The sequence below is a fragment of the Mycteria americana genome, unplaced genomic scaffold (genome assembly GCF_035582795.1).
Source record: "Mycteria americana isolate JAX WOST 10 ecotype Jacksonville Zoo and Gardens unplaced genomic scaffold, USCA_MyAme_1.0 Scaffold_46, whole genome shotgun sequence".
Classification (NCBI taxonomy): Eukaryota; Metazoa; Chordata; class Aves; order Ciconiiformes; family Ciconiidae; genus Mycteria; species Mycteria americana.
This window is the reverse complement of record NW_027445633.1, coordinates 142,894-166,976: the sequence shown is the minus strand read 5'-3', so window position 1 is coordinate 166,976 and position 24,083 is coordinate 142,894. Positions and strand designations below refer to the sequence as shown.

Below are 24,083 nucleotides of genomic sequence, written 5' to 3'. Positions count from 1 at the left end.
TGTCCATGGGAACAGATGTCCCAGCTTCCCTCTCACCTGTGGGGCTGTGGGCAATGCAGCCTGTGGGGCTGGGGAAAGAGTCCATTTTCTCTTTCTGAGATGCCAGCACTAGGAGGACAATTGGCTATCTCCCTGGGGTGTCCTTCCATTCTGTGAGCTGCCCTCCAGGATGCAGACCTGTGCAGAGCACCTCTGTTTTATCTGAAAGCCCCATGGAGAAGTGCAGAGATACTACAACCGAGGAAATGCTGCTGGGTTGGTGAAATGAGCCCTGTGTGTCCTTGGCTAGAAGTGGGGTGCTGAGACCTTGAGAAAGGATGAGACATTGCGTGGTCTGTGATGGATCCCTCTTCTCTCAGTAGTGTCTGGTTGTTTTTCAGGGCAAGATAAGAGTGTGATCACCCTCCATCTCATGAAGGTGCAAGCCCAGGCCAGCTCGGAACAAGACGGAGGGACAGACCAGCTCCCCTCACTCTGCACGAAGCCACAGGCAATACTCCTGCCTCGCAGAACTCGCTCGGTTCTCCCTTAGTGCAGCAGAAATGCTGAGGGGTTCTGACATCCAACACCACTCCCCAGGTGAGATGGAGGGAGACTGAAAAAACCCCAAAACCTTAGCACTGGAGTGCAGATGCTGACAGGCAGTGTGCAGTGCAGGTTCCTTAGCACTGGGAGTGCAGATGCTGACAGGCACAGAGCTGAAAGATCTCCAAGAAAAGGAATTGAGGGGGAGGGAGGGGGGAGTGTGTAGAGAGTGAGTGTCTAGGAGAAAGGTTTTGATTTTCCTCAGAGAATTCTCTCCTAACTCTTCATTGACTCTTTCTCTAAGGACAGGTCCCCATGCCCAGAGGCAGCAAATGTCCAACGACAGCTCCATCACCCAGTTCCTCCTCCTGGCATTTGCAGACACGCGGGACCTGCAGCTCTTGCACTTCTGGCTCTTCCTGAGCATCTACCTGGCTGCTCTCCTGGGCAATGGCCTCATCATCACTGCCATAGCCTGCGACCACCGCCTCCACACCCCCTTGTACTTCTTCCTCCTCAACCTCTCCCTCATTGACCTGGCCTCCATCTCCACCACTGTCCTCAAATCCATGGCTAACTCCCTGTGGGACATAAGGGCCATCTCCTACGCAGGATGTGCTGCCCAGGTTTTTCTGGTTGCCTTCTTGGTAGTAGCAGAATATTGTCTCCTCACTGTCATGGCCTACGACCGCTACGTTGCCATCTGCCAGCCCCTGCACTATGGTACCCTCCTGGGCAGCAGAGCTTGTGTCCACATGGCAGCAGCTGCCTGGGGCAGTGCTTTTCTCAATTCTCTCCTTCACACTACCAATACCCTTTCATTACCCCTCTGCAAGGGCAATGCTGTGGACCAGTTCTTCTGTGAAATCCCCCAGATCCTCAAGCTCTCCTGCTCACGCTCCTACCTCAGGGAAGTTTGGCTTCTTGTGGTTAGTTTTACTTTAGCTTTTGGGTGTTTTATTTTCATCATGCTGTCCTATGTGCAGATCTTCAGGGCTGTGCTCAGGATCCCCTCTGAGCAGGGACGGCACAAAGCCTTTTCCACATGCCTGCCTCATCTGGCTGTGGTCTCCCTGTTTATCACCACTGCCATGGTTGCCTACCTGAAGCCCCCCTCCATCTCCTCCCCATCCCTGGATCTGGTGGTGGCTTTTTTGTACTCGGTGGTTCCTCCAGCATTGAACGCCCTCATCTACAGCATGAGGAACCAGGAACTAAAAGGCGCACTGAAGAAGCTGATTCATTCCGTAGTCTTTCAGCAGCAATAAGCTGCCCATATCTCCTCACAAGTTATTTCCAATGTATGTGGGAACCTCATGTGTTTCGGGCATTGACCTGCGATAATTCTGTTTCTCCGGAAACGTCTGCATTTGTTCCATTCCTCCAGAGTCATGAACCCAGTCTGTCTGACCCAGAGGTCTTTTCAGATGTGTCTGGCATGGTGGCACAGCTGTTCTCCTGTGTCACATCTCTGTCATAAAAGGGAATTTCTGAGTGCCTGTATTTGGAGGTTGTCCTCTTCTTCCAAAGCTGAGGTCAGGAATGGACTGAAGAAATTGTCCCCATGAGGCCGTGCAGCTGTGCTTGGGTTCTGCATGGGCTGAGGGGAGGAGGGCATGGGGCGATGTGTTAGGGAAGGAGACCTGGACTGAGCTTTCACTTGTGGGTGCCAGTGCCCCTGGAGATGGTGATGATCAGCAGGGATCTTCCTGGGACTGTCTCCCCGTGGCTCCCATGCACCACAGCCTGCTGGCTCTGCAGAGCAGCACCACCAGCTTGGGGCCCTGCAGGGAGCATGGGAAGGGGCAGAAGCATCCGATGAGGCCAGCACAGACACAGTCCCCTGGGGAAAGGCTCTCTAGAGGCATGGATGATCCCTGCAGAACAGCAAAGACACAACTCTCTAGTTCCAGGGGGAAACTGATGACACAGAGAAACTTATTTCTGCATGCAGCAGCTTGGGACAGGCTGCTCTGTCACTGGGGCAGCAGGAGCAGCCAGAGGAGTCCCAGGGCCAGGAGTCTTCTGCTGTGGAGAGGACTTGGCACAGACGGGCTGCCAACAGTGGCCAGTAAGGACCTCCTGGAGAAAAGAGCAGGGGACACAGGGAGACACTGGCCTCTGTCTCCTCATGCTGCAGCCCTGGGGCTGATGGGGAGGCTGACCCTCCTCTGCCCCCAAGAGCTGCTGTGCCCTTCAGAGGGGCTGGGGCTGTGCTGTGGGTGCTCAGAGCTCTGTAGCACCCTGCGGTGGGCACTGCCATGGGGCCAGCCCAGCCTGGGCTGCTGTGCTGTGCTGTGCTGTGCTGGGGAGAGGGCAGGGGAGATGGGGAGATCCGAGGAGGGGCTGTTCTGGGCTGGGAAGTGCCCAGAAAATGCCAAAGTTATCTGAGCTGTGTGCCCATGCAGACTGAGGACACGCTCCATTGGGTTTGTAGTATAGAGCCTGATCTTATGGAAGGGAGCTGAGACATGAAAGCACAGATGAGAGGGGGCTGGTCCATGCCCTTGGTGGCGTAGATAGATGAGGAAGGTGACCCAGGGCAGTTGTCACCCCCCAGCCTCTCTCACCAGCCATTTCAAGCACTGGCTGCTCAGCCCAGGTTTATGGGTGAGTTTTGCTGTGAGGTCATCTCCATCCTCCTGCTGGGCTCAGTGCCTGTATCAGGGGAATGCCCAGCCCTGCCCGGTCTCTCTCCTGGCCCAGACCCTGGCAGGCCCTGGAGCATGGCTGTCTGTGAAGCCCCACAGCTGACATGACCTCTGGTGGAGCTTGGCTAGGCTGCCTAAGAGGAAGGCCATGGGGTGACAAAGCCCCAAGGACTGCTGTGGGCATCATGTCAGAGGGACCATTCCCCACCCTGAATGCACCCTGTCCTGTGCTGTGCCTGCACAGTGGGACCATATGTGGGGCAGTGGGGCTGGGACGTCCCAGGACAGGGCACAGACAGGGACCACGAAGCAGCTGCCAAGGGGATGACAACAAGGATGGGTACAGACAAGGAATTTATGTACATTGCTTTTGCTGTGCAGGTATGAGTTTGGGAAAGGCAAATCTCACCTGGGGTTGGTGGCTGCAAGAAAAGTCAAGAGTGAAAAGAAGAGCTTTAATGGCTGTGTTAGAGACCAAGGCTGAACAAGGGAAATGCAGGGCTGCTGCTGACTGAGGAGGGTGATTTAGTAACAGCAGACACTGATGCTGGGGCTGAGGCACTCAATGCCTTCTGTGCCTGAGTCTTTACTGAAAAGGTCTCCCAGGCCTCTGTGCTCAATGAAGGGGTTCAAGGAGGAGGAGAGCACGTATTGGCAGAGACCTCATGAAACCCCAGAAGGCCAAATGGCAGTTTCTGCCCCTGCAGGGGACTCACCGTGGTGATGGCACAGGCTGGGGGCTGCCTGGCTGGGAGCAGCCCTGTGGGAAAGTTCTTGGTGGGCAGGGAGCTGGACAGGAGGCAGCCGTGTGCCCTGGCAGCAAGGGAGGCCAGCAGGGTCCTGGGCTGTATGACCAGAAGCACGGCCAGGAGATCAAGGGAAGGGATTCTCTGGAATAATCCACCCAGAATTCACATCCCCAATTCAGGAAAATATTGGCAACCTGGAGAGGGTTTAGCAAAGGGCCCTCAGGACAGCCAGGGACTGGAGCACTTTGCCTGTGAGGAGATGCTGAGGGAGCTGGGCTTGTCCAGCCCAGAGAAGGGAAGGCCAGGGAGGCCTCACCCCATCCTGCCAGTACCTGCGAGGAGGTCATGGAAAATACAGAGCCAGGCTCTTCACCATGGTGCATGGTGGGAGGACAAAAGACAATGGGAAGAAGGTGAAGGAGGAGAGGTTCAGCCAGGACATAAGGAAAGGTTTTTTCCCCATGAGCTTAGCTGAGTGCTGGAACTCACCCAGAGAGGTTGTGCAGTCTCTGTCCTTGGGGGTTTTCCAACGTGGACTGAATCAAGCCTTGAACAACTTGGTCTGACCCTGCAGACAGGTTGCACTGCAGACTTCCTGAGGTCCCTTCCAACCTCAGCTCACTTATGATCCTATGATGATGTTGGGCCCTTTTTCTAACCGGAGCAGAGCAGATGTTTATGGGGCGTGAATCCTCTTGTGCTGTAAGTGACCATCTAAAATAAAACATCTCAAGCAGTGAAGAGAGGTCGACACTTCAGTGTGACTTGCTTTGGGCAAAGACTGAGGAGTCCTGGGCAGGGAAGGGTTTGGGGGCATGGACTCTGTGCAAGACACAAAATGATCTTGCTGTAATGCCTGTCAGATGTCAGTTAATGTAAATGGAAATGAAACTAAGGAGAACTGAAGAGAAAGAGCCAAAGCAAAGAAATGTGTCAACACTCTTTTCAGCTGTATTTCAGTCTTTGAGAAGGGATTTCATTTTTTTTTGAAAAGGGAAGTGTTGTCCAGATCTGGGAATGGATGTAGGACACAAATGCCTTCAGGTACAGGGACACAGACACCCGGTGCCAGTGGAGATGCCCCGGGAAGCCCTGCCCAGCCTCCACCTGCAGCTTGCAAGGTGCTCTGCTCTGCCACAGGTCCTCTCTGATAGACGCCAATGCCAGGCCAGCACCTCAGGTACACTGGGGCCCCTAAAAGAGGCACTGCCTGTTTATGGTCCGACAACTGTTGGCTGCCTGGAAAGGTGAACACTTTATTTTTTACATTTAAAAAAAAGATACAAGCACATTTTCACCAACTGAATCATTTGAGTACTTTTAAGAAATGGCAATGTTTTCCCACCATGACAGAATGGGAATTTCCTGGGAGTGTGCTAACGGCAGGAGAACTATTGATCTTCCCCTGTACATGTATTACCACTCCTCTGTCTATTATGTCATCTCCCTCGTCATTCAGGTGTTCCCACCTCTCCTGATTCAATGGCCATGCCTATGGACATCTTTTCAGTAGACTATGTGGACGTATGCCCTTCCCATTGCTCTCAGGTTTCCTCCTCCACTTGCTCTTTGGTACTTCAGATGCCTGTCAACTACCTGTTTTCTGCTCTGAGCTTCAGGGACTTGGAAATATGCCCCATCTTTCAGAATTTAATTAACTATTTAGTCAACACCTTAATTGTGTTAATATCTATCCTTTTTTATGTCTCTGTCTCAAACTGTTCTTGTAAGGAAATCCCTTGTGAAGGGTGGAAAATATTAGATGCTGCTTAGACTTAGCATACATCTGAGGAGACAGTTTTAATGTTTATTAAATTATATCGTGTTTAATATTTGTTTGTTGGCAATGAAGAGAAAGCTTTCTGTGCCTGTGTGCAGCCAGTTCTCTAAGGAAAACAGGCGGGAGCTGGTGCAAAGGAGCTGTACCATCCAGCTGCAGCCCTCAGTGGAGAAGTCTGATGTGAGGAAAAGTGATGCAAGACCCAGGTGGCCGATGAGGGAACTGGAGGGATTGGTGAGGTGAGAGCAAGGTTGTCCTTACAGTGTCAGACCTCAATGGACTGCTCGTCCTGCCTGTCGAGATGTCTTCAGAAGACCCTCTGGATCAATATCCATTGTAGAATGCTGCTATCACTTCTTCCATAAACTGAAACAGGATAGAAAATACCCTTTAAAAAAAATCCTCCTTTATGAAATCTTCTTTGAAATCTTCAGCATTAAGTGAATCTTCATCATAACTGAAGCCTCTCCAATAAGGTGTAAAAGTCTTGAGGACTTGAAGAAAGTTACGGGAAGAGACATGGCTCATTAGGGCTTTCTGTATTTGAATGAGCCCCATGGCGTGTTTGGTGCTGAGTCCATGAACATCAGGTACTCAGAGGAGACTGAAGAAACCTCTCAAGAAGTCAAAGTCAGAAGCAAAGCCCAAAGTACCTTGAAGCATTAATGGGCCCTGCTGAGGGCCATTACTGACAAAGCCTCCCAAGGGACTCGTTAGAGCAGGTAATTGGAGGCCATGATGACAGGCAGGCAAAGGCAAAGTGCAGGCAATGCTGATGCTGAGAAAACCCTTGGCTTGTTGGATGAAGGAGGATGGCCGTGCCCTGACCCCCAGCCCCTGGGAAGGGAGATCCAGTCCCTTCTGCATAACTCAGGGCTCTTCCTTGGGATGTGGGGAGTGCAATGCCAAGTGAAGGACAAGGTTACGTACTTCCCAGGGGTGGGTGCAAGGAGGCAATGAGACCCCATTACCATGAGGATGATGTGTCTCCTCTTAGGCCTTTGTGGCAGGGACATCAGCCATAGCCAAGGGGACAAAGACCTCGGTTCTGTCAGCGCCTTTCAGCCTTGCCAGCGCCCTTGGCCATCTGCACCACACGCCTTCCTACACTGTCCCATGCCTCTGCCTGTATCCCTGCAGGCTGCAGACACCCAACGTGCTTCCCCATCTTGTTCTCACCCCAGTATGTCCCTACCTGTGCTGCTGTCTCTCCATCCTTGCCAGCTCTTCCTTGAAACACAAAGCCATGGGCTGATCCAGACTCCCTCTGGGTGATGGTTTGCACAACAGCACGACCTTCAGGATGACATTTCTTTATCATGAGGTGCACTCTGGACATCCAAAGCTGCAGCTTCCTGTGGTTTTCCTTTCTCATGCTCTTTCCCACTATCAAAAAAAGTGCCATCATCTCTGAAAGCAACTTTCAAGCTGTCCCGATCTACCACTATTCTTCCCTCAGCCTCCACTTCACCAGGCTAAAGAAGCCCAGGTCTCTCAGACTCTCCACACACGACCACTAAGCCTATCGTGGCAGACCTTCTCTGGCCACATAACTGTTCCTTCCCATTCCTCCAGAACAGGGAGCCCCACACTGGGGCACGCTACTCCAGATGTGGCCACAGCAGTGTTGAGTCAAGATGGACAATACCTCCCCTTGCCTAGGTGGCCACACTCCTCCCAGTGCAGCCCAGTGTGCTCATGGCCATATTCCTGTGTAGCACCACTGCCTGCTATGGCATTCCTAGTAATGCCCAAACCCTTCTCCTTGAGGTTGCTCCTCAGCCAGTCATGTCTGAGCCTGCCTTGATGGACGGCTGGTGTGGTTTAACCCTGGTTGACAGCTCAGTCCCACACAGCCGCTCATTCACTCATGACATCCTATGGTATGGAATATCCCTTTGGTCAGTTGGGATCAGCTCTGCCCCCTCCCAACTTCTTGTGCCCCCCCAGCCTACTTGCTGGTGGAGCAGCATGAGAAGCAGAAAAGGCCTTGATGCTGTGCAAGCACCGTTCAGCAGTAACTAAAACATCGCTGTGTTATCAGCACTGTTTTGGTCACAAATCCAAAGAACGGTACTATACGGGCTACTATGATGACAATTAAAACCATCCTAGCTAAAAAGCAGTACAACAGTATGGTTCTGCCCCCTGATGCATGACATCAGAAGATCAGAAGTAGAAGATCTCTTTTCTTTGGAAAACTTCTTGAGGTTTCTGTTGGTCAAAGCCCAGAGTTTCTTGAGGTCCATTTTGAGTGAAGCTCCACTGTGTCATAGGTTAATGTGTGTGTGCAGATGTCTCACCTGGCTTGTGGTGCCTCTAACAAGATCACAGCAATAGGAATGAAAGGACATGACAGCTAATAAGTAAAACGAGGAGATCATAGTTAAATGGAATTGTAGTGGGAAAGCCTGGAGCTCTGCCCTGGGATAGATGATGAGCCTGTCAAGAGCTTGTGGGTGAGGATTAGCAGGCAGACCAACCTGGGTGACCTTTCACTGGGTGTCTGTTGTTGACTGCTTGATCAGGAAGAAGGAGATGAGCCCTTCTTCAGGCCACTGGAAGAAGCCTCATGTTCTCACAACCTGGTCCTCCTGGTCTTGGCATGGAACCACCTAGGTAGCTGCCTGAGGAGCAAGATAGCAAGGCACAACCATCCCAAAGGCTTCTGAGGATATCGATGATAACTTCCCAAGTGTGCAGAGATGGGCTTAGGGAAGCCAAAGCCCAACTCGAGCTGAATCTGGCTAGCGACCTGAAGGAGAACAAAACCAGTTTCCACAACTACATAAAGAGCAAAAGGAAGACTATGGAAAATGTACATGGTATATGGTCCAGGATATGGAAGAGCTCCAGACAGTCAATGTCTTCCTCACCTCAGTCATTCCTGCTAGGACCGGCCTTCAGGCATCCCAGGGCCCTGAGACCAGGGGGAAATGTGGAGCAAGGGAGACTTAGCCTTGGTGCAGGAGTCTCAGGTTAGGGAACATGTAAACAAAGTGAACATACCTGAGCCTATGGGAACTGAGGGGATGCACCCACAAGTGCTGAGGGAACTGGCCAATGTCACTGCAAGGCCACTCTCCATTCTCTCTTAAAGGTAATGGTTACTGGGAGAGGTTCCTGAGGACTGGAAGGAAGCCAGTGTCACTCCTGTCTCAAAAAAGGGCAAGAAGGAGGATTTTGGGAGCTGTCAGCCTGTCTCCTCTAGCATCCTCCTGGACAGGCTGACGAAGTATAGCTTAGATAAGGGGAAAGTGAGGTGTCCTGAGAACTGACCTAATAACCATGTTCAGAGGATTGTGACCAGCAGCACAAGCCCAGCAGGAGCTGTGTTGCAGGGCACCAAAGCTCCGCCCTCAGTCTGGGAGCTGCCAGCAGGCAGTGCCAGTGGCTGCAGCACCCAAGAGACCCCCGAGCCCATGAGCAGCAGTGAGTCCTGTTCTGACCATGGAGAGCTGCTCTGGCTGCAGAGGAGCTGCTGAGAGCACAGGGTTGGCTCTGCCCACCAAACATCTCCCTCACAGGTGTCTCTTGGGTCCCTGGAACCACTGCAGTGACAAGGGGGAGAGCTCTGCATGGCTGGGTGCTGAGGCTAGTACAAGGAGATGGGGTCCTGGAATGAGGTTCCTGGAGCAGTTTCTCCTGGCTGATCATGCACAACAAGCCGGGCTGGATATTTGGACTGCGGGACTCCTCTTGAGGGCCTCCAAGGGCATGGGGATGGTCTAGAGTTTCCCAAGTTCTCCTCTGTATGCTGAGCCCTGCAGAGGACCCAGGAGAGGTCTTGTCCTTCCTGTGGTCACAGCTGGACACTTGCTGAGGAGCTTTGTCTTGGGGTAGCTTTTGGGGTAAGGGCTGACACACAGGGTGGGGAAGGTTGTCTCAAGGACATGTGATGGGCACGGGGTCTGAACAACAGCAGCAAAATTATGTGGCTTCCGGGACAAAACTTCTTTCAATGCAAGCCCTGACACAGGGCCCCAGCCTCCCCCTCCATTCCACCCTTAAGGAGTGATGGTGGCACTAAGAGATGGCAAGCAGTGGAGACCAATCCTTCTCCAGCCACTTCCCAGGCCTGGTGGAGCACCAAGACAGCAAGGACTTCTGGCTGTGCATCGCAATCTGGCCTGCTGCTCCTGGCACCCTCCCTGTGCTCCTCACAGGGCCCCAAGCTGGCAGTGATGCTCTGCAGAGCAAGTGGGCTGTGGGACCATGGAGTGACTCCACACTGGCTGTGCTGGTCAGGACCAGCTGGACTGGGCACTGCCACTGAGCTCCTTGCCAGGGGTCTAAAGCTGTGGAAGGAGCTCAGAGCATTTCTCATGGATCGGGATGTCTTCCGGTGTGCAAAATGAACCATCCTTGGGCTTTGACTGAAGGAGATGTGTCTCACCCTCCAGTCTCCTTTTTCTGATCTTGCTGGGTCCCCACGGCCTCCCCTGGCATGGCAGAGCCCTTGTTTGCTTGTGGATACTTAAATATAGTGCTTTGCCTTTGGGTGACTCCACCTTGGATGGTCCCTTCCTTTGGGATGGCCACCCCCAGGCTCATCATTTCCTTGTAGATGCCCTCTTCTGTCCTGGGGACTCCAGTTTCCCCTCCAGAAAGCTGGGCAGCTACCATTCAGCTCTGCTGCATGCAGGAGAGCCCTGGGCAGGCAATTTGGAGCCCATTCACCATCTCCCGTGGCAGGGGCCACACGCAAATGAGAGCTGAGTCCAGCCCTCATTCCCCAAAATGTCTCCCAGTGCCCTCTCCCCATGAGCCCACTGAGAACCAAGCTCAGCAACAGGCCATGGTGAGTGCAGTTCCTGGAGCCTCGTCCTGACTTCAGCAAAAAGAAGAGCGCAGCCTTCAGGAGCTGCCATGGGGAGATACCATTTATTACAGAGATGCTCCTCAGTAAGCCAACTCTGACACATTTCCCAAAGGTAGGCACAGCCAGGCCACGCTTCTGGAGATCAGAGATGTATACAAATATGCCTGTATAACCATGATCATCATGGGAAAACCTGGAATTAATCAGTGAGGAGAGATGGGCAGCTTACTGTTGCTGAAGGTGAAACCATTGAATTTGTTTTCTCAGGGCATCCTTGAGCTCCTGGTTCCTCAAGCTGTAGATGAGGGGGTTCACTGCTGGAGGAACCACCGCGTAGAGAACAGCCACCACCAGATTCAGGGATGCGGAGGAGATGGAGAGGGGCTTCAGGTAGGCAACCATGCCAGTACTGACAAGCAGGGAGACCACAGCCAGGTGAGGGATGCATGTAGAAAAAGCTTTGTGCCGTCCCTGCTCAGAGGGGACCCTCAGCACAGCCCTGAAGATCTGCACATAGGACAGCGCAGTGAAAACAAAACAAACAAGGAATAAAATGGTGCTAACCACAATAAGCCCAACCTCGCTAAGGTAGGCCTCTGAGCAGGAGAGCTTGAGGATCTGGGGGATTTCACAGAAGAACTGGTCCAGGGCATTGCCATGGCAGAGGGGTATGGAAAATGTAATGACAGTGTGAAGGAGAGAATTCAGAAACCCACTGCCCCAGGCAGCTGCTGCCATGTGGACACAAGCTCTGCTGCCCAGGAGGGTCCCGTAGTGCAGGGGTTTGCAGATGGCCACGTAGCGGTCATAGGCCATGACGGTGAGCAGATAAAACTCTGCTGACATCAAGAAGATGAAGAAAAAGACCTGTGCAGCACATCCTGCATAGGAGATGTCCCTGGTGTCCCACAGGGAATTGGCCATGGATTTGGGGAAAGTGGTGGAAAGGCATCCAAGGTCAAGAACAGAGAGGTTGAGGAGGAAGAAGTACATGGGGGTGTGGAGGCGGTGGTCACAGGCTACGGCGGTGATGATGAGGCCGTTGCCCAGGAGGGCAGCCAGGTAGATGCCCAGGAAGAGCCAGAAGTGCAAGAGCTGCAGCTCCCGTGTGTCCATGAACACTAGGAGGAGGAACTGGGTGATGGAGCTGCTATTGGACATTTCCTGCTTCTGGGCATGGGGGGCTGTTGAAGAAGGGAAAGGCAGTGAGAAGTTAGGACAGATTTTCAGGAAGAAAACAAGAATGTTTCATTTTATAATTTTCTTTATTTTCTTTAAATATTTCTGTCCTACCTGGGCAATCTTCTTCGGAGTTAGAAATCCTCGGCATTTCTGTCGTGAGACCTGAGTAGCAAAAGATTTCACTGTCACTCAGTGCAGGCTGTCAGGAGCTGGTCTGTCTGTCTTGTTCCCAGCTGCCCTGCACTCGTGTGTGCTTGAGTTGGAGGATGATCACAGTCGTATGTTACCCTTTAAAGAAACCACACCCTGCTGAGAGTAGAGGGGTCCGGACTCAAAGCTCAGGATCCGAACTTCTCTTTCTTTCACAGGGTGTCTGAGGGTGGCCTCAAGACTCCCCTTCTAGGCAAGGACACGCAGGGCACCTTTCAGCTGCCAGCCTACAGTTGCTCAACACCATTTCCACAGTCTTAGCACCTCTGGGGCTCCTTTATGGGTGTCTCAGGTATCACACAGATGCTGTGAGACAGCTGTGTCTGGTGTCAAGCTCACAGCCAGACAGGACACTGCAGGGAAATGGTCAAGTGTTCTACAGAGAGGATCTCCTTTGGGGAGAGCCATTCATTTCACAGTCTCACAGGCCACATTTCCAAGAACTCCACGGGATAGAAGGGGGCTGGGACACCTCACCCCCGCACACACCCCTGCCTAGCAAGGCTTGAAGGGTCAGTGTCAGAAACTCCCCCAACCCCACGGAGCCCAAAGGCAGGAACAGGAGCAGCACAGGAGGGAAAGTGGGAAATGAAGGAGCTGCACCACAATCCTTCTGCCAAGAGAGGCAAGAAGAGAGAAAAAGGCACTTGGGAAAGTCATCACCGTAACCAGCCGTGCACACAGCCTCACATACAGCCATGCTGCACGGCAGTCACGCTCGGTCCCTGTGCTCTGCAGAGGGAAATGGGCACTTGCCTGGAGAGAGGCACCTCTCCTCTGCTGGAGCTCTGGCTGCAGAGGGGACGGCTGATGCCTGGTGCCCCACGGCCATGAGGGCAGAGACTTTGCTGGGTCAGAGAGGAGGCAAGGGGGCTTGCTCAGCGGAAGGTGACCACGCTGGAGGGGGTGACAGGGAGTTTTCCCCATTCTCCTTCCCATGACATTACTATGTTTAGTTTTCTCTTCTTCTTCCTTGCCCACCCCTCTGCTTCTTGTGCCTTTTCCACCTGCTTCCCTGCCCCACAATGTTTCTTCAGAGCAAATTCTGAGAGACCCCATCCCACCGTCTGTGCACTCAGTTCTGCCCTACAGAACACTGCCCGTGGGAGGGCATTGCCTAGGGACATCTCCCTGCTTGCAGGTGGTAAAGAGCAGGTCAGAGAAACCGTGATGTTGCCAGCAGAGGTGATGCTGGTGCTGCCTGTAGGCTGAGGGGTAGGTGAAGGCAGTTTATAAGGTTCCCAGCAGATCTTCTGATCACGTAACAGTTCAAAAACCCCAGTCCCTTCTCAGAAGTGGCAGCTCCTTTTCCCTTTACAGCCCCACAGCATGAAATTGAAGCCTAAGAGAAGCACCTTCCTTTCCAGGTAGCCCCTGCCTTCACGTTCCTCTTGAAACATCCCCTTGGATATGCCCTGGGGCTGATCTGGAGCTGTGAGCAGCCCTGACCCATGCAGCACCCTCTTGACAGCAGAAGGACCCTTCCCTGCCCTGCTGGGGGTCCCTCCTTCCACCCACAGCTTCTCCCCACAGCACCGAGGGGAGCTCCCCGGGCAGGCTGAGTGCTGACCCTGGCAGGCAGCAGAGTTCCTGTCACGGCAAACAGCACCCTGGGGTGCAGCGACCCTGCTCGGAGCCTGGGGCAGCCCTGCCTGCACACCCAGCTTGGCACCCCTGCAGCCATCCCTGGGAGGAGGGAGCTGTCTCCACTGTCCCTCTGCTGGTGCAGCAGGCAAGCCCTGCTCTGGAGCACGTCCTCTTCCTCCTCCACACCAGAAAAGCCAGGAGAGCCATCCTGGCAGGTCCTATCAGCTGTGACATGTGCCAGGTCTAGCAGACACTTCCAGGAACTCATCTGCATTGCCCTGCAGCCAGAGACTTACCGTGTCAAGGGCTGTGAAGATTTCTCCAACAGTGAGCTCTCACCTCTCCTCCCACTCCAGGAGCTCTCTCTCGCTCTTCTTGTCTGCCCTCAGTGCCTGCAGGGAGTGCCCTCAGCCCTGCTGCCCTTTGCAGAGGAGCTTCTCCTGAGCAGAGCTGTCTCTCTGCAGCGCTGCCCGCTTGCCAGGAGCTCCCTCCATGCCAGGAGCCCAGCCCAGCTCAGCAGCAGAGGACCAGCCCAAGGCAGCACTTTCTCTGCCCCCTCTGGGCTCCCTCCAGGTGTCCCTGGGGCTGCAGGGGAACCTGCTGGGAAACAGGCTGAAGGCAGCACTCATGTTCCCTCCCTCACCTGGGGGGGGAGACACTTCTTCCCAGCACTGTATTTTCTGCGATGAGGAAAATATTTGGGCATGAGAATCACCTTTCCTTGTTCCATCATTAGACAGGACACCTGCACAGTGACATGGACGGGATGTCCTTTACCTGTTCTGAGGGAAGGGATGCAGCTGAGTCAATGGAGCATCTCATCCTGGGTGTGTAGTCCTGGTGCTGGAAGGGGACTCCACTCCCTCCCATGCCTGCCACAAACCCACAGGAGGTGGAAGTGGGATTTCCTCACCTCAGTCCAACTATGCACAAAACAGGCTTCTGCATATGAGCTCCTTGTCTCAGCTCCCATGGTCATCAGTGCAGATGGATGCTAGGAGTGAGATGCAAATGTCTGCAGACACTTGAGGTGCCAGAAGTAGTCAAAGACATGTGCAGGGAACTGTAAACTGAAATGGAGCAGTTCGTAGAGACAGGGCAGCATCTGGGGGCATCCTCTTGGAGGCTGTTGAGAATTTCCTTTGGCCATCTGAAAGGCTGCCAAGTTATGGGCAGCTGAACTTCTTACGCTCAGGGCAGCTTCTCGAGTTACTCATCTGAACAGTTGGAGTCACGTGCCATAGGGAGAGCTCAGCCTCTTTCTTCTCCTTCTGCTGTATTTACCAGATCTCCACTGACTCCACTGGCAGGTTTCTCATGGTCATCCCCACGTTGCCTAACAGAATTTAGGGCAGCCACTCAATTTAATGTTCAAATCCAGGCCCACAGAGCTACGGGAGATGCCAGGGCTTGCAGGAACAGCAGAGGACTTACAGGAAAGCAATTCCCATTCAGAGCAGACGTGTAACAGACACCCCAGAAGGCATTGCAAGGATTGCAATTTGCTGCCTGTGTGCCATTGACTGTTGCCATCAGTCAGGGGCATCGGTCATCAAATGCCATCAGAGAGGCAAGGTCTGTCCCTCCTCTACCCAATAGCTGCAGGCGTTGTGTGTACATGAAGCACATCACACTGGGGTGTTTACTCAGTCCCTTGATGATACAGTCAAGGAACAGACCAATCATTTTCCCAATGTGCCTGGATACATCTTGTCTTCAAAGACAGCATCCTTCAAGCACAGCAATGATCCTTATAAAAAACTAATTGCAACTGGAAAGTGAATGCAACAGGAACCAAGAAGAGCTCTTACTACATCAGGAACAGTTAAAGAAGAAAGAGAGGGACTGTGGGATCACTGCTGAATTTACTAAGAGTAGGTGTAGACAGATTTCAGATACTCTATGTCCTCTTTGCCTCAGTTATACCAGCAAGGTCTCCCAGGCCTTTGGGCTTTGAAGCAGTACTCTGGAGGAGAACAACCAGGGCTGGATGGGGATCAAGCCAGGGGTTACTTGAGCAAACTACAGCCTTACCAGTCCGTGGGACTGGAGAGGTTGCATCCAAGGGTGCTGGTCAGCACGGTGAGCTCATGTGGATGACTGAGCACAGCCACCCCCAGCAGTGGGCTTTCCCCATCTGTCAGGCTGAGGCATGCACACAAGATGGAAACATCTTTATCATCGCTGATTGGCACAGGAGGGACCTTCCTTCCTGTGGCATTCTCAGGGCTATCCTCTTCCTCAACCTCCACCCACAGACATCCCCTGCTTTCCATTGCTGGTTTCACACATGGTTTTGAGCATTTGCTAAAGCCACCAGCCATCCCCTTGTTTCTCACTGACATCCCCCAACCCTCTCTCCCACACCTACACATGGCCAAGCACTACTGCTCAGGGTCACTCACTCTTCAGAAGAGGCCTTGAGCATTTTGGATCTTCCAGATGCTTTTTACAATCTTCCTTGCTGCCTCCAGAGCTTGCGGTGGGATTTCCTGGCCACAACAGGGCCTTTTGTACACTACCTTTTATGAAACGGCTGTCTCTGTATGACTGTGTGTGCAGAAAGAGTAGTCACAGAAATGCACCAAATATATCAGAGCAGATGCTGAGTGAAGTGCCAGTAAGAACCAGGTGAGCTAGCCCCATGCCTGTGGCTTCCTGGCAAGGAATCTGTCCTGAGAAGGGGATCCAGCCTCTGCCGCTCTCTGGAGAGGAAAACCAGCAGTGTCCATGCCACCTGGGGACACAAAGGTGACTTTTGCAAGACCACCCTTCATCTGAACCACTTCAGATATGTACTTGTGGACTGGGTACCACGCTGTCTATTGCAAATACTGATTCCATTGGAATTGCTCAGAGGGGCTACCACAAATGCAGATTGCTCTGCTGCAGATACCTATATTGAGGCAGATTAATGCTTTTGTTGTTGTGTTTGTTGTTGTAGATACTGACATTCTTAGGGAAATCACAGAAACACTTGAAGGATAATTGGAGGGTTACCACCTTAGCGGCCCTCCAGTGAACTGGTTCCTGTTTGCCATTGTCTCACTGTCATTGTGCAGGGTGTGGTGTAAAAGGTGCTGAGCAGAGGGGGATAATCACTGCTTCTGGCTGTGCTCCTGCTCACACAGGCGGCTGTTGGCCGCCTTCACTGCTGGCTCCTGTTTTGCCTCATGAAACTCCAGGACCACCAGAGCCATTTCCACAGAGCCGCTGCCCAGCCACGCAGCTCCTGGCCTCTGTCGCTGCAGCCTATAACTCCCCTGCTCAGTCCTTGGGTCTTTTTAGAAGATATATGCAGGACTGGCTTTTTTGCTTTCTCCAGTGCTGATGACCTTCCACAATGTATCAGAGCAGCCCTGCTATGACATGGACCTGGTCTCTCAACATCCTGGGATTCATCCCATCTGGTCCAATGGACTATGAAGGGTTGAGCTTACCTAAGAAACCCCTGACTTGACCTCCATCCACTGCTGGATTTGCCTGGGGTTCTGCCTCTTCAGCACATGGAATTGGGAGACCTCACTGGTGAAGACAAAAGCCAAGAGTACCTCACACCTATCTACACCTAACTTTAGCAAATTCAGCTACACATTATCTTAATTTCATCTTTTTGTCAGACCACAGCTGTAGTGAGCTCTGCTGCCCTTCTGTGCTGCTCACATGGGCTCCCCCACTAAAAGTCACAAGACCAGGCCAAAGTCTGCTCCTCTGAGGTCTGGCATCTGCACTCTTCTATTCTCCTTCCCCTTGTGAGGTGAGACCCCACTATTCCATGGTCATGACAGCCAAGGCTGACTCTGGTTTTCAAGTCCATGTACAGTTCTTCCTTCTTTGACAGGAACAGATGCAGATGAGCATCACCACAGATGACCAATCTGGCAACTGTGCTATAAAGACCTGTGTCCCAAGCTGTGTCTTGACCAAGCCCCTCCAGAAAGCTCCAGGACTGTTTGCATGCTGTTGTGGTCCCCTCCCAGTGAATGCCAGGGCAATTAAAGTCCACAGGGGGACTTCAATGGGTTCTTTGTCTCCCACCAAAATGTCACCCTTACCAGCCTCTCCTCTGACCCTCACCCACAAGGGCTCACCCAACATGTTCATCCCATAGAGGAGCTCCACACACCTAAGCAGCTCCTTCACACTGAGGACACTTCCCTCCTGACCTTTCTGGCCTCCTGATCATCCTGTACCCACCCATCACAGCAGCCCAGCCATGTCAGCTGTCCCAACAGGCTCAGCTGTTCTTCCCTCCAAGTGGAATGAAGAGGTTGCACACACAGCCCCAGCTCCTCCTCTCTGTGCCCCAGGCTGAAGGCATCAGTGCATGTCTGGGCTGCAGCACCTCAGCTGGGGCACATTTGGGCTGAGAGCAGACTTGCAGCAGGGAAAGCTGCTACCAAGCCCCCAAGCCCTCAGCTGTGCAAAGGCTTTGCTTCAGAGCAGAGACATGCTGGAGTGGATGGCAGAGGGCAGTGTGAAGAAGAAATGAGGTGCCCACAAAGAGAGCAAAGCCCGCTCTCCCCAAGGCCAGAGAGAAACAGAGCTCGGTGTTGCATCTGAGCAGGAGAGGGGTTTGCTGTCTGTTGTGTCTGCAGCCCTGAGGGCCTGCGGTGGAGCTGAAGCTGATCTCAGGAAGGAAGAGATGATGTTGAAAATGTCCTTGGCGTTGGACATCCTGTGATTCAGGCACACTGTGAAAATCACTGGCGTGATCCATGATTGTGACATGGAGGGGGTGGTTAAACGATGGGGAACGGAAGACCCAGGAGAGTTTGAGAGGGAATGCACATGACTGGAGACCTTGGCGTGATGTGCGTTGTATTCATGCACTGCCCTGCATGCACTGGAAAGAGAAGGGAACAACCGTGCATGACTGCAGTGGTGCGATTCAGTCACTGGCCCAAAGGCACTGAATCTGTCTGAGATGCCCTGGGTGATGCCTGCCACACAACGAGTTTGAATGGGGATGGGGTTCCTGTATAGGATCTCTGCTGTCCATATCAGCTGCATGTAGTTGTGATGCAGAGCCCTGGCATCGCATGTGATCAGGGTGAGCCCTGGCATCTCACCCCTGGCATCTCTGCAGGCCTGTAACTGGATAGTAAATTAAGACTCAGCTGCCCTGAATTAGGTTGGACAATTGGAGTGCAAGGGATGCATTTGACACAACTGCCATTATACTCGAAGGATGTGTAGAAAATACAGTTGATGGTGAAGAGAAAGAGAAACAGAGCTCTCCCTATGCCGCATGACTCCATTTGATCAGTGAATACCTCTATAGGCAGCCCTGTACAGAAGGAATATAGTGGTCCTAAATTTGGGCATCTGCTGTCATTCCAGCTGCCCGATTTAATTTCCCATCAGCCTCCAAGACGATGCCCCCAGATGCTTCCCTGTCTCTATGAACTGCTTCATTAGAGCTTGCAGTTTCCTGCACGTATTGTGGACCACCTCCTGAACCCCAAATGTCACCAGATGTTTGTGTCTGAAAACCTCAGCCCTGGTCTCCATCTCTAGGAATGAGCATGGGAGCTGAGACAAGGAGCTGACATGCAGGTGCTAATTTTGTGCACACCTGCAGCGAGGCAAGAGGAATTCCACCTCCTGTGGGTTTGTGGTCTTCATGGGAGTGAGCTGGGTCCCCTTCCAGCCCCAGGACTAGAGACCCAGGATGAGATGCCTCTGTGGACTCTGCTGAATCCCTTCCCTCAGCAGGGGTACAGGAGATCCCTCCCTGTCACTGCCTGGGTGTCCTGTCTAATGACGGGACAAGGAAAAGTGATAATAGGACCTAAATATGACTCTGGAATGTGAAATGACAAAGCTGGAAAGAAGTGTCTCTCCCCAGCTGAGCATGAGTGCTGCCTTCAGCCTGTTTCCCAGCAGGTTCCCCTGCAGCCCCAGGGACACCTGGAGGGAGCCCAGAGGGGGCAGAGAAAGTGCTGCCTTGGGCTGGTCCTCTGCTGCTGAGCTGGGCTGGGCTCCTGGCATGGAGGGAGCTCCTGGCAAGCGGGCAGCGCTGCAGAGAGACAGCTCTGCCCAGGAGCAGCTCCTCTGCAAAGGGCAGCAGGGCTGAGGGCACTGCCTGCAGGTGCAGAGGGGAGAGGAGCAAGGCAGAGAGAGGTTAAAGGCAGCCTGGGCTTGGAGGATGCTGAGAGCTCACTGGGAGAGAAATCTTCACAGCCCTCTACGTGGTATGTCTCTGGCTGCAGGGCAATGCAGCTGTGGTTCCGAGAGGGATCTCCTAAAGCTGGCACATCCCACAGCCTATGGGATCTGTAAGCACAACTCTCAGAGATTCTGTGGTGTAGAGGAGGAGGACATGCTCCAGAGCAGGGAGTCCCTACTGCACCATCAGAGGGACAGGGCATGACCTCTGCCTTCTCCCAAGGATGGCTGCAGGGGTGTGAAGCCGGGTGTGCAGGCAGGGGTGCCCAGGGCTGTCCTTCCGAGCAGGGTCCCGGTGCCCCAGGGGCTGTGTGCTGGGCAGGGACTCTGCCGCCTGCCAGGGTGAGCACCCAGCCTGACTGGGGATGTCCCCGGGATGCTGTAGGGAGAAGCTGTGGGTGGAAGGACGGAACCCCAGCAAGGGAGGGTTCTTTCTGCTGTTGAGAGGGTGCTGCATGGGTCAGGGCTGCTCAGAGCTCCAGATCACCCCTAGGATATTTCCAATACAAGATTTCAAGGATATGGTAAAGACAACGGTTACTATAAAGATAAGGAACTTTCCTCAGTCTGTTTTCAATTTCCTACTCTTGAGGAATGGGAGGGGATAAATGATAAAGGAGTTTGAATTTTGACAAGTCACTAAGAGTCCTGATCCGTAACTTTGAGGGATCAGTAGGTCTGCCAGGCATCTCCTAGAGTGCATTCAGCCACCTTGCCTATGGACAGCACCAGCATTACCTCTGCTGGAACCATGAGGCTTCGTCTGACCTGTCCTTTTTCCTACCTGCAAACAGGACCATGCATGCAGCCAGTGCCCTGCAAACAGGCAGGTTTCTGTAGGGCCAGGGGGAGTGCACAGAGGTTGGGATGGGATCTGTGAGCACTGACAGGGAAAGACATGGGACAGGGAAACACCTCCCAGGAGGAAAATCTCCAGGCAGCAGAGATATGATCAGGGAATGAGAAGAACCAAAAACCAGACATGTTGTGGGAGGGAGAATTCAGAAATCTCCCTATGATCCCCTCCAATGCAGACCCCTTCCCCTGAGCAAGCCCCCTCGCCTCCTGTCCCAGCCAGCAAAGCCTCTGCCCTCAGGGCTGTGGGGTCCAAGGCGTGAACCACCTCCTCTGCAGCCAGAGCTCCAGCAGAGCCGTGCTGCAGCTCTCCAGCCACGTGCCCATGTCCCTCTGCAGAGCACAGGGCTGAGAGCTACTGCCTGGCAATGTTGGTGTCTGGGAGGTGTTGTGCACAGCTGGGTGAGGGTAACGCTGTCCTGAGTGCCCGGCTGCCTCTCCCTTTGCCTCTCTAAGCTCACTGCATTTTTCCTTGTTTCGCCACTTGTCTCTGTTATTCCTATTGCTATCTTGTTCCTGCTGTCAGGGTGTCTGGGGAGGTGGAGTGTCAGCGGCAGAGTCACACTGATCTTGTGTGTCCTTTCATGCAGGTGTGTCTGTGGGAAGAAGTGTCCCAGCTTTCCTCTAAGCTGTGGGGCTGTGGGCAATGCAGTCAGTGCGTCTAGGGGATGAGCTGAATCTCCCTTACTCAAATGCCATCATTAGGACAATTGGGTATCTCGTTGGGGTGTCATTCCCAGCTGTGAGCTTCCCTCCAGGATGCAAACCTCTCCTATAGCGTCTTGGTGTTATCCGAAAGCCCCATGTAGAAGCAGAGACATGCTATGACAGAGAAAATGCTGTTGGGTTTGTGAAATGAACCTTGAAATGTGTGTCCTTGGCTACAAGTGGGGTGCTGAGACCTTGAGAAAGGGTGAGACATTTCGTGGTCTGTGGTGGATCCGTCTGCTCTCAGCAGTGCCTGGTGGTTTTCAAGAGTAACATGGGCGTGTGATCACCCTCCATCTCAGAAAGGTGTAAGCCAAGTGAAACTGGGAATTAGACAGAGAGACCAGGAGACCAGCTCCCCTTACTCTGCACTAATCCACAGGCAATCCTCTTGCCTCACAGCACCCACTCCGTTCTCCCTGAGGCAGCAGAAATGCTGAGGGTTTCTGACATCCAAGAATACTCGCCAGGGGAGGTGGGGGGGAGCTGTAAAAAACCCTAGAGCTCTTAAACTGCCTTTACCATTCCCGTTCCTCAGCACTGGGAGTGCAGATGCTGGCAGGCCCTTCTGCGTTAGCAGTGGTTTCACAGGACAGAGATGAACACCAGGACTGGTCCCAGCCCTTACCCACTTTTGCAGAGTGGGGCTGACTTATCAAGAGTCTGTGGGCAGATGCCCTGCTCTTCATCACTCACACGGCCAGCACCAAGGAGGGCTCCAGGCACAGAGCTGAAGGAAGGTCTCCGAGAAAAAGACAAGGGTGTCTGTGTGTAGCAGGGGGAGGGTCTATGGGAAATGGCTTTGTTTTTGGTCAGAGAAGTCTCCCCTAACTTGTCACTGTCTTTTTCTCCTATGACAATGCCCCACACCCAGAGACAGCAAATGTCCAACGGCAGCTCCATCACCCAGTTCCTCCTCCTGGCATTTGCAGACACACGGGAGCTGCAGCTCTTGCACTTCTGGCTCTTCCTGGGCATCTACCTGGCTGCCCTCCTGGGCAACGGTCTCATCATCACTGCCATAGCCTGCGACCACCGCCTCCGCAGACCCATGTACTTCTTCCTCCTCAACCTCTCTCTCATTGACCTCGGGTTATCTCCACCACTGTCCCCAAATCCATGGCCAATTCCCTGTGGGACACCAGGGCCATCTCCTACGCAGGATGTGCTGCACAAGTCTTTCTGTTTGTCTTTTTGATATCAGCAGAGTATTGTCTTCTCACCATCATGGCCTACGACCGCTACGTTGCCATCTGCAAACCCCTGCACTACGGGACCCTCCTGGGCAGCAGAGCTTGTGTCCACATGGCAGCAGTTGCCTGGGGCAGTGGGTTTCTCTATGCTGTGCTGCACACGGCCAATACACTGACAATCCCCCTCTGCAAGGGCAATGCCCTGGACCAGTTCTTCTGTGAAATCCCCCAGATCCTCAAGCTCTCCTGCTCACACTCCTACCTCAGTGAGGTTGGGCTTCTTGTGGTTAGTCTCTTAGTAGTCTTTGGCTGTTTTATTTTCATTGTGCTGTCCTATGTGCAGATCTTCAGGGCCGTGCTGAGGATCCCCTCTGAGCAGGGACGGCACAAAGCCTTTTCCACGTGCCTCCCTCACCTGGCTGTGGTCTCCCTGTTTATCAGCACTGGCACATTTGCCTACCTGAAGCCCCCCTCCATCTCCTCTCCATCCCTGGACCTGGTGATGGCAGTTCTGTACTCGGTGGTGCCTCCAGCAGTGAACCCCCTCATCTACAGCATGAGGAACCAGGAGCTCAAGGATGCAGCGTGGAAACTGATAACTACTTATTTTTTTCTAAAGTAAAAATATTCCTCTGCATAGAAGTTATAATGTAACTCATTACAGGCCCAGCCTGTCATCTGGGGTTTTTTTTGTTGTTTGTGGTGGTTTTTCACTTGTGAGAATGTTGTCATCGCCTCTCTAATTCACTGTCTGCTTTTCTTTTCTGACCGAGTGGCTGTGTAAATGAGGAGCTGTGCTTTCTGTGTGTTTAAACAAAATAAAGGGCCCTTCAGTGACTTTCTTTTTCCTGAGATCCTTCCTCCAAGACCATTTTGGAGCTGCAGGGAGAGTTCCTGTGTGCAGAGTTGGAGGGGACAAGAGTCCCGGCATGGCAGCACTGCCAGGAGCACCAGCGCTTGCTCTTCCAGGGCTCTTCTCTTTCCACTTCCACATTCTCTTTCTGATCCCTTGCATTGGTGTAAGGCCTGAGCGCTCTGGCAGCTTGGTTACAGCCGTGCTGCGTGGCAGTCCTGTGACCGCAGGCAGGGACAGGCAATGGGCACTTCTGGGACAGGGCTGGCCTCCATAACAGTGAAGAGAGGTGATCTCCTGAGGGCAGTGCCTGAAGGCTTAGATCTTCTTTCAAAGTTGCTGTCAAGAACAACTTCAAGAAAGTGCCCTGGTGAGGAAAACACCAGTGAACAGCTAAAGTGTGTGAGTGTGCAGGGTGGGGGCACGCAGCAGTGTCCCTTGCACAGCCAGGCCTCCAGGGACAGACTTGAAGGACCAGCAGAGCAGGGGCTGGTCTGTGACCTTGTTTGCTGGACACCCTGGGCAAGGTGCCCCAGGACAATCCTCACAGACCAGCCCATTGCAACCACCATTCCCAGCACCCGCCTCTCACCCCAGCCCGGAGAGGTTGGTTGTCCCTCCACGGAGGGACACCAAATGTCTAGGTCAGAAGTCCATGTTTGCATTGTTCAGAGGAGACTTAAGCATGCACATCGTGTGCGTGTGGGGAGGTGAACCCGAGTGAGCACAAATGCCATCAGCCATTCCTAGAGGTGCCATGAAGGCCAGTGGGACAGACAGTGCCTCGAGGTCACTTC

The 24,083-nt window shown here is 53.1% G+C and overlaps 3 protein-coding genes across 3 annotated transcripts; 2 read left to right on the top strand and 1 right to left on the bottom strand.

Annotated features, from left to right (window-relative positions):
* Positions 1-857: 857 nt before the first annotated feature.
* Positions 858-1,793, top strand: LOC142403944 (olfactory receptor 14C36-like). Its single transcript, XM_075490248.1, has one exon. The coding sequence runs from the start codon at positions 858-860 to the stop codon at positions 1,791-1,793; it is 936 nt and encodes a 311-aa protein (XP_075346363.1).
* Positions 1,794-10,752: 8,959 nt separating this feature from the next.
* LOC142403847 (olfactory receptor 14J1-like) lies at positions 10,753-11,748 on the bottom strand (the record flags this gene model as incomplete). The annotated part of the gene is made up of 1 exon (XM_075490148.1): positions 10,753-11,748. A coding segment is annotated over one exon (996 nt), but the record flags the coding sequence as incomplete, so codon positions are not given.
* A 10,719-nt stretch (positions 11,749-22,467) lies between these two features.
* LOC142403846 (olfactory receptor 14C36-like) lies at positions 22,468-23,055 on the top strand. Its single transcript, XM_075490147.1, has one exon. The coding sequence runs from the start codon at positions 22,468-22,470 to the stop codon at positions 23,053-23,055; it is 588 nt and encodes a 195-aa protein (XP_075346262.1).
* The last annotated feature ends 1,028 nt before the right edge of the window (positions 23,056-24,083 follow it).